Below are 16,183 nucleotides of genomic sequence, written 5' to 3'. Positions count from 1 at the left end.
TTCAGGGCTGCCAACAGTGGGATTCGAACCCACTATCTCCCGAATACTGGATACTAGCAGCACTTAAGCGACTGCAGCTAACGAATTTGTTAAAATATTATTTAACACTTTTTAAACTCATTGCACTCATAAAACTCATACAATGGTAAATAAAAACAGCCAATGTGATGGGTTTTCTGTACAGCAATTGTTGAGGCATGTAAAAACAGGTACGTACATACCTTTAGAAGTGGTAAGGAATAGTAAAGACCTGCTGTATCATAACAGATAAAGTGATTAAGAAGTACGTGCAGGTCAGAAAAAAATAGAGTTAGGAATGTTTGTGGGAGTAAGGGGAGATTGAAGGAACTTGCCAGGAAATTGAACTTAGCAAAGGAGTCAGCTAAGGATAACGTAAGTATAATTGACAGCGATATAAATTTTAGCCAAAAAATAGAAAGGTATTCATACTGTTGGTACTTATGGGCAGAAACAGGTTCCGTAAAAGACATTCAAGGAATTATTAATGAACAAGGGGAGTGTATATGTGAGGGTTTACAGAAGGCAGAAGTATTTAGTCAGTAATATGTAAAGAGGGTTGTGTATAAGGATAATGCCCAGGTCGAGAAAGTGACTAATATTTGTGAAGTACTGAATTTTACCTATGATAAAGATATTTACAAAAAGATACAGAAGTTGAAAACTAGAGAAACAGCTGGAATTGATAAGATTTCTGGTGTTACACTAAAGGCAATGGATTGCGATATCTGAAGTACTTATTTTATTACCGTTTGCATGAAGGAGTTATACCAAATGAACGGAGAGTTGCTACCGTAGCTTGAGGGTACAAAGGTAAGGGTGCTAAACAAAAACAGAGAATTACAGTCAGTTAGCTTTACATGCGTATTAACTCTGGGAAAGCATTCTTTTTTATTACATTAGGCTCTTCTTCTTTATTCAAAAGATTAAGCCTTGAAGTAGTTGCCAGTGGACAGAAAATAATTATTGGAGTGGTTTACTGACCACCTAAAGTATCCTATTTGACTGAGAATGAAATGTGCTTGCTTAACTTGCTATCAGCCTATAAACATATCATTATATTAGAGGACTTTAACACTAATCTACTTATGAAAAAATACGGTACTAAGAAGCTAGAAAACGTGCTTTCCTCATGTGACTTGACTATCCTTCCCTCTGACCCTACTAACCATGTACGTACAGCCAACAACATTTCCCACACCTTAATAGATCTCAAAGTGACTTAACAACCCTCAGAAAGTGGTAACTCATGGACACATCTCAGTACCGGCCATGTCCACCACCCCTCCCCTCCCTCTCTCTCGACAAAAGAATTGCTGTAATCTATAAGATTTATCCTATAGGGAGGTACATAAAATTCTAAAAATATCTAGGTAACTAAACACACACTTACCAGTTAATGTGAAACCAAACACAGCATCAGTTTTTTTAATTATGTCTGCATTGGTACTCAGGCTTTTCTCAATAGCTTGGAATATACGACTGATATCCGAGGATGCATCTGGTCTGCTCTGGCCTTTTGATGCATCAAGTGCTGATGTGTCCGGAACTTCAAGGAAAAAGTCTGGCATCAGTTGGTCTGCATTTTCTGTAACAATCAAAAATATCCATTGTAAAATAAATTTGTGTCATCCTGAGCTGGTGCAGCTCTTTTCAGGTTCACCCCTCACAGGAGGTGAGCTGCACATACCACTTTAACTACATACAAGCCCTCCTGCCAATCTTAAACTTATGGCAGCACCCGGAATCGAACTCGGGACCCTGAAGATTGCAGCTAATAATCCTAACCTTTACATTACGGAGGTGGAGGCATATCAGTGGTGAGATTAAAAGCCAAAGTCCTCACAAAGTCCCCAGTTTACCAATTACGACAGAACTGTGAAGACCATGTTGAAGCATCAAATCCCAGCCATTAACAAGGCAGTCTGGTCAAAACAAAATTCTATATAAACATATGCAACATTACAAACAAACCGTATGTGTACCTTTGTTTTCAAAGGAGATTCTAAATTCCAATTTTTATGTCTGTAAACTTCTAAGGTTTTGAGATACAGATATGCTCATTTAAACAATTCATCCCCCTTTTCACCCCCTTAGCGATGGAATATTACCTCCCTTAGTGAGCACCTAAATTCTAATATACCTGTATCCCCAAAATTTCATTTCTTTATGTCCAGTAGTTTTGGCTCGGGGATGATGAATCAGTCGGTCAGGACACGTTATTTTATATGTATATAGATTAGTTTCACGTTGGCTGAATGGTCAGCGTACTGCCCTTCGGTTCAAAGGGTCCCGGGTTCGATTCCTGGCCGGGTCGGGGATTTTAATTGCTTCTGATTAATTATTCTGGCTCAGGGACTGGATGTTTGTGTCTGTCCCAACACACTCCTCTTCATATTCACACAACACAACATACCACACTATACTACCAACCACCACAGGAACACGCAATATAGATTACTGTGCATCCCTCCATATAGGGTTGGCGGACTTATTGATAAATGGCTATGTGGGAAAAGCTTGCCCTGTGGTGTAGGGGAAGCGTGCCTGCCTCTTACCTGGAGGCCCCGGGTTTGATTCCCGGCCCGGTCAGGGATTTTTACCTGGACCTGAGGGCAGGTTCGAGGTCCACTCAGCCTACGTAATTAGAATTGAGGAGCTGTCTGATGGTGAGATAGCGGCCCTGGTCTAGAAAGCCAAGAATAACGGCCGAGAGGATTCGTTGTTCTGACCACACGACACCTCATAATCTGAAGGCCTTCAGGCTGAGCAGCAGTCGCTTGGTAGGCCAAGGCCCTTCAAGGGCTGTAGTGCCATGGGGTGGTGTATGTGGGAAAAGATATGGAAAGGAACGTGATTGTAGCGAGTGATAATTTACCCAATGTCAGCTGGAAAGGTGATGCGAACAACGGGAAGCATGACCTACAAATGGCAGATAAGTTAATCTGGGAAGGACAGGTGAATCCGAAAGTGATGGAACCAACAAGAGAGAAGAACATTCTGGACATGGTACTGGTAAAACGAGATGAGCTCAACAGAGAAACCGAAGTAATAGATGGTACTACTGTCGGATTTTTTATTATGGACACTCGAGTTTAGGCTTTAATTACATACGAGCCTATTGCAATGCGAGTTATACCAATATTCTCCTTGTTTGATTCTACATTAGCGTATGTAAGACACATTGTTTTCGACGTTCATTAAATATTTTTTATTTGTGGTTATAATAAATATTGCCCGGGTTTTTGGCTTCTTCTCTAGGAATCGCTCACTTAGCAATATATACAACGAAAACTACTTGTCTGATGGTAATGAAATTTTGATATGTTATAACCACACGTATTTATAGTGTAATACTCAAGTTGCAATTATTTTCAACCACCCCGAAAAAAGTTCTTATCATTTTTCTAAAGCAACTCTTTCTCAGTCCAGGATAAACGTACAACAGCAAACATGGGCTTGTTTTGAAGCACTCAGTCATGGTTATCAGAAACTACAACAACTGTAACCGTACAGTCTGGTACCGAATTCATGAAGAGTAATATTGAAATGAGGTTTTGTGTACGCCGAACCGTGCGATTAACAGCAGGCTGGGTGCTGAAATCGGGCGCAGTGTTACCGCGTTCAGTAGTAATCACGCGCGCAACGAACACGGCTTTTCGTTTACTTTCAACCTTTAATTTTATTTCTTCTTATAAATTCCACTTCCCATTACCTTTTCTCATAAGGGCTTTGGACCCTCAAATGCAGGTTTAAAAATGGTTGACTTCCTGATTAAGAAATATCACACTGTACAATTTTTACAAGAGTTATTTGCATTATTATTTACATATATTTACAATATTTAATTCTATCGATTTTCTTCGTCTGAAAATCACTGTGTTCTGATGAATCGATGCTGCTGTCATTCATGTTGATTATGACTGGCTCGAAATAAGGGACGTTTTCAGACAGTTCATCTTTTTCCCAGTAGTGGTCTTCAATTTTCTTAGCGTGTTTAATGCATTGTTTCCAGAGTTCACGGGTGACGGTACGTAAGGCTTCTCGGTCTAAAGCGTTAATTGCTTCCATACCTCTACCATTTTCTAATGTGTTAGCCATATTTGTTTTTGCTATTTTCCCTTTTACGTAAGCCCAAATGAGCTCGATTGGATTAAGCTCGCACTGGGCTACTGGTAACCAAACAAGCTGTACATCTGGTCGAAGTCGTTTAGTCAGTTGTTCCAGCTCCTTTACCGGTGTTTGAAAATAAGGCCTGGCAAGGACAGTCAGCTCTGATTTCGTTAATTTGTTATAATCTTCAACTTCAGGTGGTAGTGAAATATTCTTTGATGTTATCCAGGATATAATTTCAGGTTTCAGCCATGACATGTTCGGGTCTTTAGATGAAGGATCGACCATCGTATGATATGGAGCTTGATCTATAGCGACAGCCGACCTTTGAGGCAATAAACTCAGGACTTTCATAAACTATTCTTCATAATGAGTAGAGTTCATCTCATTGTGGTAATCACCAGTGCCTTTCTTGCCAATAAAACAAAGTTCTGCACCGTCAAGAAATCCTTCTTCACTTCCGATGTGTAAAATTATGATGCGTTTCCCAGCTCCAGACGGTGTTTTGAACCCTCCACGCCATCCATAAATTTGCTGAATGTACCCTCTGTACAGATTATAGTTGTTTTATAAAGCTTCAACCACGTTTTCTTGCCACCCATATTTCATAGTATGGTTCTGTCCGCACTGCGTCTCGTCTGTAAAGAAGATCTTGTAGCCCTGTGCTCTTATGTCTCTAATTCGTCTAAGGTAGGTATGTCGGGATGCAGCGACTGTCACAGATTCCATTAGCACTGGTTTCCTGTTTAGTTTTTTGAATTGGAATCCCAAGCTTTGAACTACTTTCAAAAGCGTAGAAATTGACATATCAGGAAAATCCGGCATATTTTCTAACAGTTTCATGCGAAGGCTTTTAATTGTGGGAAATATCTTATTCATATAAAAATCGTGCATATTTCTTCGTATTGTGCCCAAAGTAAAATCATCAATATGGATTTTTGGACGCCCCAATCTCACACACTGCTTCTTTCTTGACCTGGACGGCATATTTCCAACATTCTCCTTTGAGGTGGCTTCTACTCTCTTCACTGACGACAGCGATAATCCAAGACAATCTGCCACCTTCTTGTACACAGGAAACCTCTTGTCCCCTACTCTTTCCCCCTCACATTGAAAGAAACAAATAGCACTCAAAATCATTGCAAGTTCACCCTCTGATAACGGCGGTCTCGGAGGCATCTTGAAGTGACGTGGCCAACATGCAGAACATAGGACAACTGAAAATACCTTGCGGATAAACCACGGTCATGGGCATTCCGTTGCACAACTTCCCGGGGCGAGTGTACTATGTTCGTTGCGCGCGTGATTACTACTGAACGCGGCAACACTGCGCCCGTTTTCAGCACCCGGCCTGCTGTTAATTGCACGGTCCGGCGTACACAAAACCTCATTTCAATATTACTCTTCATAAATTCGGTACCAGACTGTACGGTTACAGTTGTTGTAGTTTCTGATAACCATGACTGAGTGCTTCAAAACAAGCCCAAGTTTGCTGTTGTACATTTATCCTGGGCTGAGAAAGAGTTGCTTTAGAAAAATGATAAGAACTTTTTTTGGGAAGGTTAAAAAAAAATTGTAACTTGAGTATTATACTAAAAATACATGTGGTTATAACATATAAAAATTGCATTACCATCAGACAAGTAGTTTTCGTTGTATATATTCCTAAGTGAGCGCTTCCTAGAGAAGAAGCCAAAAACCCGGCCAATATTTATTACAACCACAAATAAAAAATATTTAATGAACGTCGAAAACAATGTGTGTTATATACGCTAATGTAGAATTAAACAAGGAAAATATTAGTATAACTCGCATTGCATTAGGCCTATTGGTTCGTTTGTAATTAAAGCCTAAACTCGAGTGTCCATAATACAAAATCCGACAGTAGTGATCACAAAGCTATTTTTGTCGTAGTTCAAAATAAATGTGATAGAAAGGAAGGTTGTAAAAGTTATATGGCTGATAAAACAGGAATGAGGGAGTTTTTAAAAAGTAATTATGATCGGTGGACAATGGTAAATAAAAATGTAAACAGACTGTGGAATGGGTTTAAAGCAATTGTTGAGGAATGTGAAAACATGTACCTTTAAAGGTGGTAAGGAATGGCAAAGACCCACTATATTATAATAGAGAAGTAAAGAGATTAAGAAGGAGGTGCAGGTTGGAAAGAAATAGAGTTACAAATGGTTGTGGAAGAAAGGAAAAATTGAAGAAACTTACTAGGAAATTGTGTGTGTGTATGTGTGGTAAAAGTAATGTGTGATTGTCTTGTTAGAGTTACAATGCTGGATATTTAAAAATGTACTTGACTCAAAATGGAAACCATCATGGAGTTTTATAGCATTGCAGTACAGTAGAGTCTTGCAATCCTGACCTAATGTGGACAGTGTGTGCTGAATTTTATAGTAGGGCCCACGAGAGTTGAAGTCTGACAGGTGAGCGGCGAAAGCTGTAACTACGAAGTACGGTGCGTTGTCATAGTTACCTCATTTGCAGCCTACCACCCTTTCAGACAGGCTGAGTGTTTAATAAAACATGTAGGCCTAGGCCTAATACAATTCATTTACCTTAACCGGTTCCTAATCTCGTGTTAATAATTCCAGCATTTAAGACAGAACACAACATTATCGATATATATAAAAGATTTCATAATCACTAACAAAATCAACAGTTTCTGACAATAACCTCAACAAATGCACATGTTAATCACAGAATAGAACAACACTACCCACACTGATAGTTTTTTTATTATTTAACTCCGATTGTTATCGGTAGCTGTACAATTCAAAAATTATCTACGGTATAATAAACACAATAGGAAGACGATACTTCATCGAGAAAAGAAATCAGTTAGAATATGAATGACAAAAGTGACAGAGCAAGCCAACCCACGTGGTGATAGTGTCCTAAAATGTTGCAACTCTGTTACTGTTGCCATAGCAACAGGCCATTTTCGAGCAGCGTTAGTCAACTTTTTCTCGCCGGTGGCGCTAAACGTCAGACTTCAACTCTCGTGGGCCCTACTTTAGATAAATCAAGTTTTACACAACATGGGGGAGATTATTCACAACTCATAATATTTTACTGCATATTACTCTAATGAAATTTCTAGCACAATACAGAACAACTTACCCTAAAGTAATTGTTAAAAAAAACTTGTGTACAAAACTAAAGGAATGAGTAGTTCATTTAAGGGAAAAACGTGATGCTTGACTGTATCATGCACTCATTTTGTCTTCGTGCAGTCGCGTAGGCTACGGAGAAACAAAATATCCATGGCAGATGCAGTGGCGTGTAGTTCTCCACTATGAATAATCCTTTCTTCAATGTTTACCACCTCTTCGTCTTCTGATTCATCTTAATTTTTAACTTCATTCTCTTTCAATAGTGCAAAATATAAACCGTATAAAATTTCACAATTTTCATATTACCTCATCTGTTCTCCAACTTCACCCACAGTAACATCTTCGCAGCCTGGAATAATAATAATAATAATAATAATAATAATAATAATAATAATAATAATAATAATAATAATAATAATAATAATAATAATAATAATACTGCGAATCAGTCCTCCAAGAAAGACTCAATGCGTGGAAACAATACTACTCTACGAAATCAGAAAATGATTGGGAAACCTACAAAACCCAACGTGCCCAAGCAGCTAGGGTGTTCAGAACTGAGAAACGTAAATACAAAAAACTCTCATTGAAGAGATAGAACAAAACTTTAGGAAGAATGAAAGCAGAGAGTACTACAGAGCCTTCAAACGTAAACTCACTGGCTATAAACCACCATCTCTATGCTTTGAGCGAAAGGACGGCACACTGGCGACGTCAAATGAAGAAAATTGCAGCATTCTGGCAGATTAATTCAAGAATTTACTTAATTGCTCTAAACCGCAAAGCGCCATTGAGACCAAGGAACCCTTACTCAGGTACCCAGATTCCAGACCACCCGACAGGGATGAAATCAAGCGCCACATTGCCCGTCTCAAAAATAACAAAGCGCCGGGGGAAGACTCAGTAGTAGCAGAACTATGGAAATATGCCCCAGATGAATCACTTGATATCTTGCAAAAGCAAATAGAAGAAATTTGGAACAAGGAGACCCTACCCGAAGATTGGAAAATAGCTTTGATCCATCCATTACACAAAAAAGGCAGCATGAAGAACATCAACAACTACAGAGGAATATCTTTGCTACCCGTGACTTACAAAATTCTATCACTTGCCATCCTGGAGCGTTTGGAAGCACAAGTCGAACATCAAATAGGTGAATACCAAGGAGGGTTCAGAAAAGGTTGCTCAACAGCTGAACAGATCCAAACTCTCAAAACGATCATCAGATATTGTACACTAAGGTCCAAGCAGTATGTGTCTGTCTTTGTGGACTTTAAGAAAGTGTAGGACTCCATTGACCGGGAAGTCCTGCTAAACATCTTAAATGAATTTGGAGTTGATTTGAAACTGCTGGCATTAATTAGAGCCACCCTGACCGATACAAAATCCAAGGTGAAGTTCCACGGATGTCTCTCGCATTCCTTTGACTTCAAAACAGGAGTCCGACAAGGTGATGGGCTATCACCAATACTCTTCAACTGTGTTCTTGAAAAGATCATCAGAACCTGGCGGGTGAGATTACAGGAAACCAACTACAGTCCATTGAGAATAGGAACCAAATCCAAGGGGATCGCAACAGACTGCTTAGCATTTGCCGATGATATTGCTGTTCTCTCAAACGACATAGAAACCGCTAGAGCTCAAGTTGAAATTTTAAAGGAAATTGCCGAACAAACTGGTTTGCAGATATCGTTTGAGAAAACAGAAGTAATGACTAACATCAAAGAGGCTCCACCAAAACTCCATACAAAATACGGGGACATCACCCGAGTAGACAAATTCAAATACCTGGGTGAGATCATCATGAAAAATGGACTGGACAAAGAAGCACTTCAGGAGCGAGTACGCAAACTGGAAATAGCCTACCAAACATCCCGCACAATCTACAACAAAAAATGCCTTTCCCAAAACACCAAGATACGTCACTATGAAACAGTTCTGAAGCCAGTAGCTCTATATGCAGCTGAAACCCTGTCTCTAAATGCCAACAAAGGACTCCTTGAAGAACTGGAGAAAAGAGAACGCAAAATTGTAAGAGGAATCTTGGGATCAAAGTACAGAAATGGAATCCATCAAAAGAGATCCAACAAGGAAGTCTACAGCAAAATAGAGAAAATTACCGACACAATCAGAAAAAGACGGGCACTATTTTACGGTCATCTGAAAAGAATGGACAGAAGAAAGTTAACTAAAGAAATCTTTCACTTTTTTGATTCAAACCCCAATACCACAATTCCCTGGTTTAGAAATACCAAAGAAGACCTGCAAATGCTACATATCTCAGCTGAAGACGCCCTTAACACAGATCTCTTCCGCAAGAAAATATAGACGAATGGGCTAAACCGAGACGAGCAACTGAAGCGAAGACATGGTGCCACTTGGACAGAGGAGCGTAAGCAGGCCCACTCACAAAGAATGAGGGAAATTTGGGCTCTAAAGAAGGCCAAGTTCAGTGTCAAATGCAACAAGACTTAACATGGTCTTTGATGGCCCCAGCGAATTATATAATAATAATAATAATAATAATAATAATAATAATAATAATAATAATAATATTAATAATAATAATAATTGTACCGGTTGGTACACCTATACGCCGCACATTTGAATTTTCCGCCTTAAAGTACTCCTCTACAGCTGAAACTCTGAACTTTAAAACTAAATTAATTCAACCGTTTATCTGAAGATGTCACTGTGTTAATTTCGAATTGTTTTTGTTTACTAATTATCAAGAAGTGTGGACATTCTCTCACAGATGTCTCTACCAAAAACTATGATCATGGACCCCGGTGCGAAGTGAAGGAACAAGTTGTTGTCTTTACTAAATTTCGTTCTTTCGTTGGTGGGTTGGCAATATTAATCCTTTCTTTCCGCCTGTTTTGAATTTACCCAATCAGTAATTTCTGTAATTAATTTCCCTCCAATCACAGGTTTCTTCTTCATTTTTGACTTGTAACTTTTAGCTGACCAATAAACGCATGTGGGTGTGTCTTAATTATTCATGAAAGGTCTCGAATCTTCCACGAGGGTATAAAACTGCTGATTTTCTGGTCTCTCGGCCACTCGTACAACATCTAGCTTAGTGTATAGCAGGAGGCGGGAAGCGCCTCTTTTCATCCGCCAGCAGCTCTTCAACAAGGTAATGGCCGTTTAACATCTTTCTTTTCCTTGCTAGCTCAGCAATTTAACCCGCGGGGCAGGTCCAAAACCTTTAATATGTAACCTATAACTTAAAACATGTAAATTTTTTCTTCATCTTTGTAAGACTTCATATATCTTTAAATGTAAATCGGGGACAGAGAGTGCTTTACCCTCTCAAGCTCCCCTTCATTTTGATTTGAGGTGACTACGTTTTCATAACCGATTTTCTTCTCCTTCCTTATGTATCAAAATTTTCTTATACGAGTCACCTCCCTAGTGTGGGAATAGTCCCTGTGGAATCGGCCTAGCGCCACTTTGGTTTTAACAAGCTTTCATGTAGGAGTGCAAGTACTCGCCTCCATTCAGCTTTGTATTTTGGGCCATTAACTTAACCCGTTTTGTTTTCCTTCCTGCGAAGGCCCAGTAGATTGGTAACGAGATACCCCTGTTCCATTATAAGTTGTGCCTTGATGGCAGTTAAGTGTAATAGTCTGTTATTGCCTTTAATAGGCTTGGACGATTGAGAGCGGGTCAGCTCTTTCTGGTATTTTGAAAGGTGCCTCTAGGAGACTTGACATTACGAGGTGGGAGCAAGTGCTCCATGTAATTAGGGGTTTTCTGCCCTTGGTAATTTGTGGTTGTGAGCTGAGAGCTCAAGGATTGTCAAATTGGGGCACGAAGCCCGGGATTTGTAAAGACTCCTTAACTTGTGTTTTCGCTTGTAAAATTATTATTGTAGCTGAATATTCATTGTTATTTCACCTAGTGAAAAATTGTTAAATCTTATCTGTTGAAAATATAACCTTTATTTAAGTTTTAAATTCATCTTTCGGACTTGTAGTTAGACTCATTCCACCGGGCGAGTTGGCTGAGCGCGTAGAGGCGCGCGGCTGTGAGCTTGCATGCGGGAGATAGTAGGTTCGAATTCCACTGTCGGCAGCCCTGAAAATGGTTTTCCGTGGTTTCCCATTTTCACACCAGGCAAATGCTGGGGCTGTACCTTAATTAAGGCCACGGCCACTTCCTTCCAACTCCTAGGCCTTTCCTATCCCATCGTCGCCATAAGACCTATCTGTGTCGGCACAGCGTAAAGCCCCTAGGAAAAAAAAAAAAAAAGTTAGACTGATTCCAGCCCGCACCTTCTTTCACCTCTGCAGATCAACCAAAACACGGTAATAATAATGTTATTGGCTTTACGTCCCGTCAACTACTTTTACGGTTTTTGGAGATGCCAAAGTGCCAGAATTTAGTCCCACAGGAGTTCTCTGATGTGCCAGTAAATTTACTGACATGAAGGCTGACGTATTTGAGCACCTTCAAATACTACCACCTGCCAAGTTGGGGTCAAAAGGCCAGCGCCGTATCTGTCTGAGCCACTCAGCCTGGCACCTGGAATTTTCTTCAATAGTCCAGTATTTCTCAATTTCCTGTCCCTTCCCTGCTTTCCTGAAACTTATTTCCTGAATGGTCCAGCAAATTTCTCCAGGGATGAATGAGGCTGGTGCGGTAGATTTCATTTGAAGATTCAGTTATCCACCCCAGTACGTCCAACATGTCTATTTTCTTTAGTTCATCGATCATGTCACACTCTTCCCCCATGGTTAAAACAAGAGAAGAAATGAGCTTACACCTGTATCTGTTCTTCAATGCTTCCAAAAGAAATGCCCTGGTCCATAGGCTGATACACCAAAGTCACAGTGGGAGGGAGAAACACGACTCTTAAATTTTGACGAGTGAAAATCATTTAGCGATTAAACACGGAGAAAACTTAGTGCTCGTGAAGTTGAGTAATCGGGAGTCAATTTGACAGTGTTATTAAACAGTTTTTTTTTTTCTTTTTCATATGTGTTTGTGACAAATAGGTTATGGTACAAATTCGACTTGCACAAAGAACTCTGGTACGAAATATTTACGTAAGCTGAGGCCTGTCTATATTAGATTTTCATCCTTTATGTCTCATCAAGGGTTATGTCTCAACCACACTTGTCACCGTACACATTCCTTCAGCTTTCACGGGTAAATTTCTGCTCCGTAGCAAGTCGTAATCACAACTTCAAAAGACTTATTGCTTATTGCTATTTTCTCTTTGCCTTCTTATCATCTTAGTTTTCCTTTTTCAACACTGATCTTCATCACTATTCTCGCTTACTGGATAAAACCATTCATTCTGGTGGCCTTTATGTCATCATTATAAGTAATTAACGTGACAAAACACTTCCCTGTCTTAGTCCCCTTTCAATTCCAATACAGCCTTGTTTTACCTTGTTGCATCTTGGAACAGTTGCACCATTTTAAATACAATACATTCTTTTTATCATTTCTATAATTTATTTTCAATTCCTCTGTACTAGACTTCTCCACACTGGGCAAGAATACTGTACTTAGGAAGGTCCACATGTCTTACAAAATCATTAACACAGCTTATGTGTTTGAGGCTGCTTGAAGGCTAAAAGTTCACCAGTAGGACTGAAGTCTTCGTCTTATGACTGTGGAAGATCATTCTTCACGCTGGATCTTGAACTGCATATATGGTGATATTATTGCAATCGAGAAGGGACAGGAAATTTCTTGCTAGGAAGAATTGAATTGCAGAGATGAAATTGGTAGAATGTTATAGCACACTTAGCACAAAGCGAGAATATACGTGGTTTAGGTCGCATAACTGTGGGCATGTATTAAGGGGATGGTGGGTTTGAATCCCACTGTCAACAGCCCAGAAGGTAGTTTTCTGTAGTTTAGTTTCATACCAAGCAAATGCTGGGGCTGTATCTCTTAGTTAAGCCACAGCTGCTACCTTCCCAATTCTAGTCCGTTCCCATCCTTGTGTTAATGTGACATTAACCATTAGCAGAACAAAAGCAATCAGCCTTTGTTGTTCTTGTAAAGTTGCATAAACAGAAGAAACAGTCCCCTTAAATGGAATTCTCTTCTCATGATGTAGTATTTTCATCAACTGAAATCTCTTCCCCTGCTGTATTATGAAAGGTATATTTCTCTTTAAATTTAATTACTCTCTGCAGAAAAAAATAAAAATAAAAATCCAAATATAAAAGTGGACTCATGTTCTCGTATTCCTCGAGGTGGTGGTGCTCCTTTACACACACCCCCTGTTAACCATATCCTCGTCTACATCAACACAGCATATATGAATTACAGGCCAGGAAATCCTTTCCATTTCCTACTCATTCGAGTTCATACAGCAACTTTGGATAAAGAAAGAAAAAGGCTGTTAATGAAACAGAGAAGATTGTGTAAATCTAGTCTCATTCGCACGCAGACTTTCATAGATGATCATAACCCTTCCCAGCATGAATTGTTGCGAGCAAGAAGTAGTTCTGAGGATATACAAACTATCTGGGATAAGTATTCAGAATATAAATATGCATTGGAAATAGAAGACGAGGATGAAGATCACTCTCATGATAGGAAAATTTCGAGTAATTCTGTAACGTTAAAGGGAAGTATATGGCTACCTTGGATGAATCGGAGCGTCAGACCTCATCTGAGCATAGCTCAAATACTAGTTCCCATAATTCAAGTCAAGCTCTCATTAAGTTGTCAGTTACATTTTTACCTAAATTCAGCAGTAATTTTGATGATAGGGTGCATTTCAGAAATACATTTGAAGCCTTGATAGTTCATAACAATCATCTTTCTGATGTTCAAAGGCATCATTACCTACTGTCTGCCCTTAGTAGTGAGGTACACACTCAAAGAATTTGGCTGTAAGTAATGATAATTTTTACGTAGCATGGGATTTGGTTAAACAACACAGGTACAACAATACTAAACTAATTGCTAAGTCATGTGTAACCGTTCAAAAGTAATTCTGATTAATGGTTTGAAGAAGTGTTGTGGGTGTGCCTCGACTTTTGTTCAATGGAGATCCATAAAAATTCACTCGCGGGCGTGCAGGTTCATTTGAGTACCGGTAACAGCTCATAGCGTTCATCAAGTTTTTGTCGACGCCATGAGAATTTGCATCTTATGAGTATTTGAGGCTATACTAATATTTAGTCTACAAATGACAATACCGAAAATTTATTTTATTTGGAAGGATGTTCCCGATTTAATCAAATCAATTCTATGAATAAATACAATTAACAATAGCAATTGAAGTGTGACAATATGAATGGATGAAAAAGTGATAATTAACACAGTTACATTAATATTAATATGCTTTTGTTGATTGTTGTATTGTTCGCTTGTAAAGCGCTACAATATTTTATAATCAAATGGACATGTTTGCAATCAATCTAACATTAAATTAACAGATCAAATAATTTGTTAATTTCAACATGAAAATTGTTGAAGGCTTAACTATTTAATTCACAATGTGATTATTTACATTATTCAATTATGTCCGCCAACAAGAAAATAAAGAAAAGACTCGCTCGTTCACATCTAATCATTTGTTAATCAAAACCTTGTCCTCCGATATTATATTAATGTCGAAATCGTCGCGTAAATCAGCGAAACCCCAATTAACAACTTGAGTGTTCATCAATACAATGTGTACAACGCCGTGGAACCTAAGAATGAAATAATCATGGACATTCAAAACAAAATTCGTAGTTGGTCTCAAATAATAGCAAAACTGTAGAGTAGGAACAGCATAATTATAGAATCCTCAAATTGCTGCACCTAAATGAAACAAACATCAGACTACATAATACCACTGAAAACAATCAAGATTTAGGATTATCATGACTCCACTAGATTCTCCTTCAAACACCTGAAATTCTAATAATATCTACAAGACATGTACACTACTACTACTACTACTACTACTACTTAATAGGAAAATGCTAAGTTGTACATTACACAATATGACTAATTTCATACCCAATCATAATATGTTTCGCATATCTCATTAATATTACTTGGTGTCTTCATACCGCAATTATCTATTCAACTAAGTAACATTTGTTTCAACATCGTATCTCGGGTGAATACTACTTATGACAAATCACATGTCCAATATGCAAGTATTCTTCGGGAAATATTCTCTTTGAAAATACAATTATCAACCTCCAAGTGCTTGTCTATATCTTAATATCATTTCAATATATTAGCATGTCCAACTCGTTGGCTGAACGGTCAGCGTACTGGCCTTCGGTTCAGAGGGTCCCGGGTTTGATTCCCGGTCGGGGATTTTAACCTTAATTGGTTAATTCCAATGGCACGGGGGCTGGGTGAGTGTGTGTTGTCTTCATCATCATTTCAGCCTTATCACCACGCGCAGGTCACCTACGGGGGTGAAATAGAAAGACCTGCACTTAGCGAGCCGAACCAAGGCCGCACTAGATAGACAGGCCACTGAACACTCCTTCAATCGTGGCTTTATTTAGGCTTGTATACTACACGAGTTTTATGCGTGGAGAAAACTGGCGGGGCAGTTTATGTACATTTCTTTACGTAAAATTAAGCTGACACCTGTCATTTGTAAATACATGATGGCAATTCACAACAATATTCTGGAACCTTTCTTAGAAATTAAGCTTCAACTTAAAACTTACCTAACAATTCCTAAGGTTTCAGTTTATACATTTTTCTTTTCTTGAGGATTTCTTCTTCTTAGCCACGAGTTTACCTACGATAACTTTTCTATTGTTAATAATAATGTTATTTGCTTTACATCCCACTAACTACTTTTACGGTTTTCGGAGACGCCGAGGTGCCGGAATTTAGTCCCGCAGGAGTTCTTTTACGTGCCAGTAAATCTACCGACACGAGGCTGACGTATCTGAGCACCTTCAAATACCACCGGACTGAGCCAGGATCGA

The 16,183-nt window shown here is 39.0% G+C and overlaps 1 protein-coding gene across 1 annotated transcript in view; it reads right to left on the bottom strand.

Moving 5' to 3' along the window:
- The window catches only part of Hsdl2 (Hydroxysteroid dehydrogenase like 2), a 190,458-nt gene that overhangs the window by 48,643 nt on the left and 125,632 nt on the right, over positions 1-16,183 (bottom strand). The window contains exon 6 of the mRNA XM_067142200.2: positions 1,412-1,606. Within this exon, the coding sequence (XP_066998301.2) occupies positions 1,412-1,606 (195 nt within the window). The remainder of the gene's footprint in view (positions 1-1,411; positions 1,607-16,183) is intronic.

The sequence above is a fragment of the Anabrus simplex genome, chromosome 2 (assembly GCF_040414725.1).
Source record: "Anabrus simplex isolate iqAnaSimp1 chromosome 2, ASM4041472v1, whole genome shotgun sequence".
In the NCBI taxonomy this organism is placed as follows: Eukaryota; Metazoa; Arthropoda; class Insecta; order Orthoptera; family Tettigoniidae; genus Anabrus; species Anabrus simplex.
The sequence above is the reverse complement of the archived record's forward strand: the minus strand, read 5'-3'. Positions and strand labels throughout refer to the sequence as shown.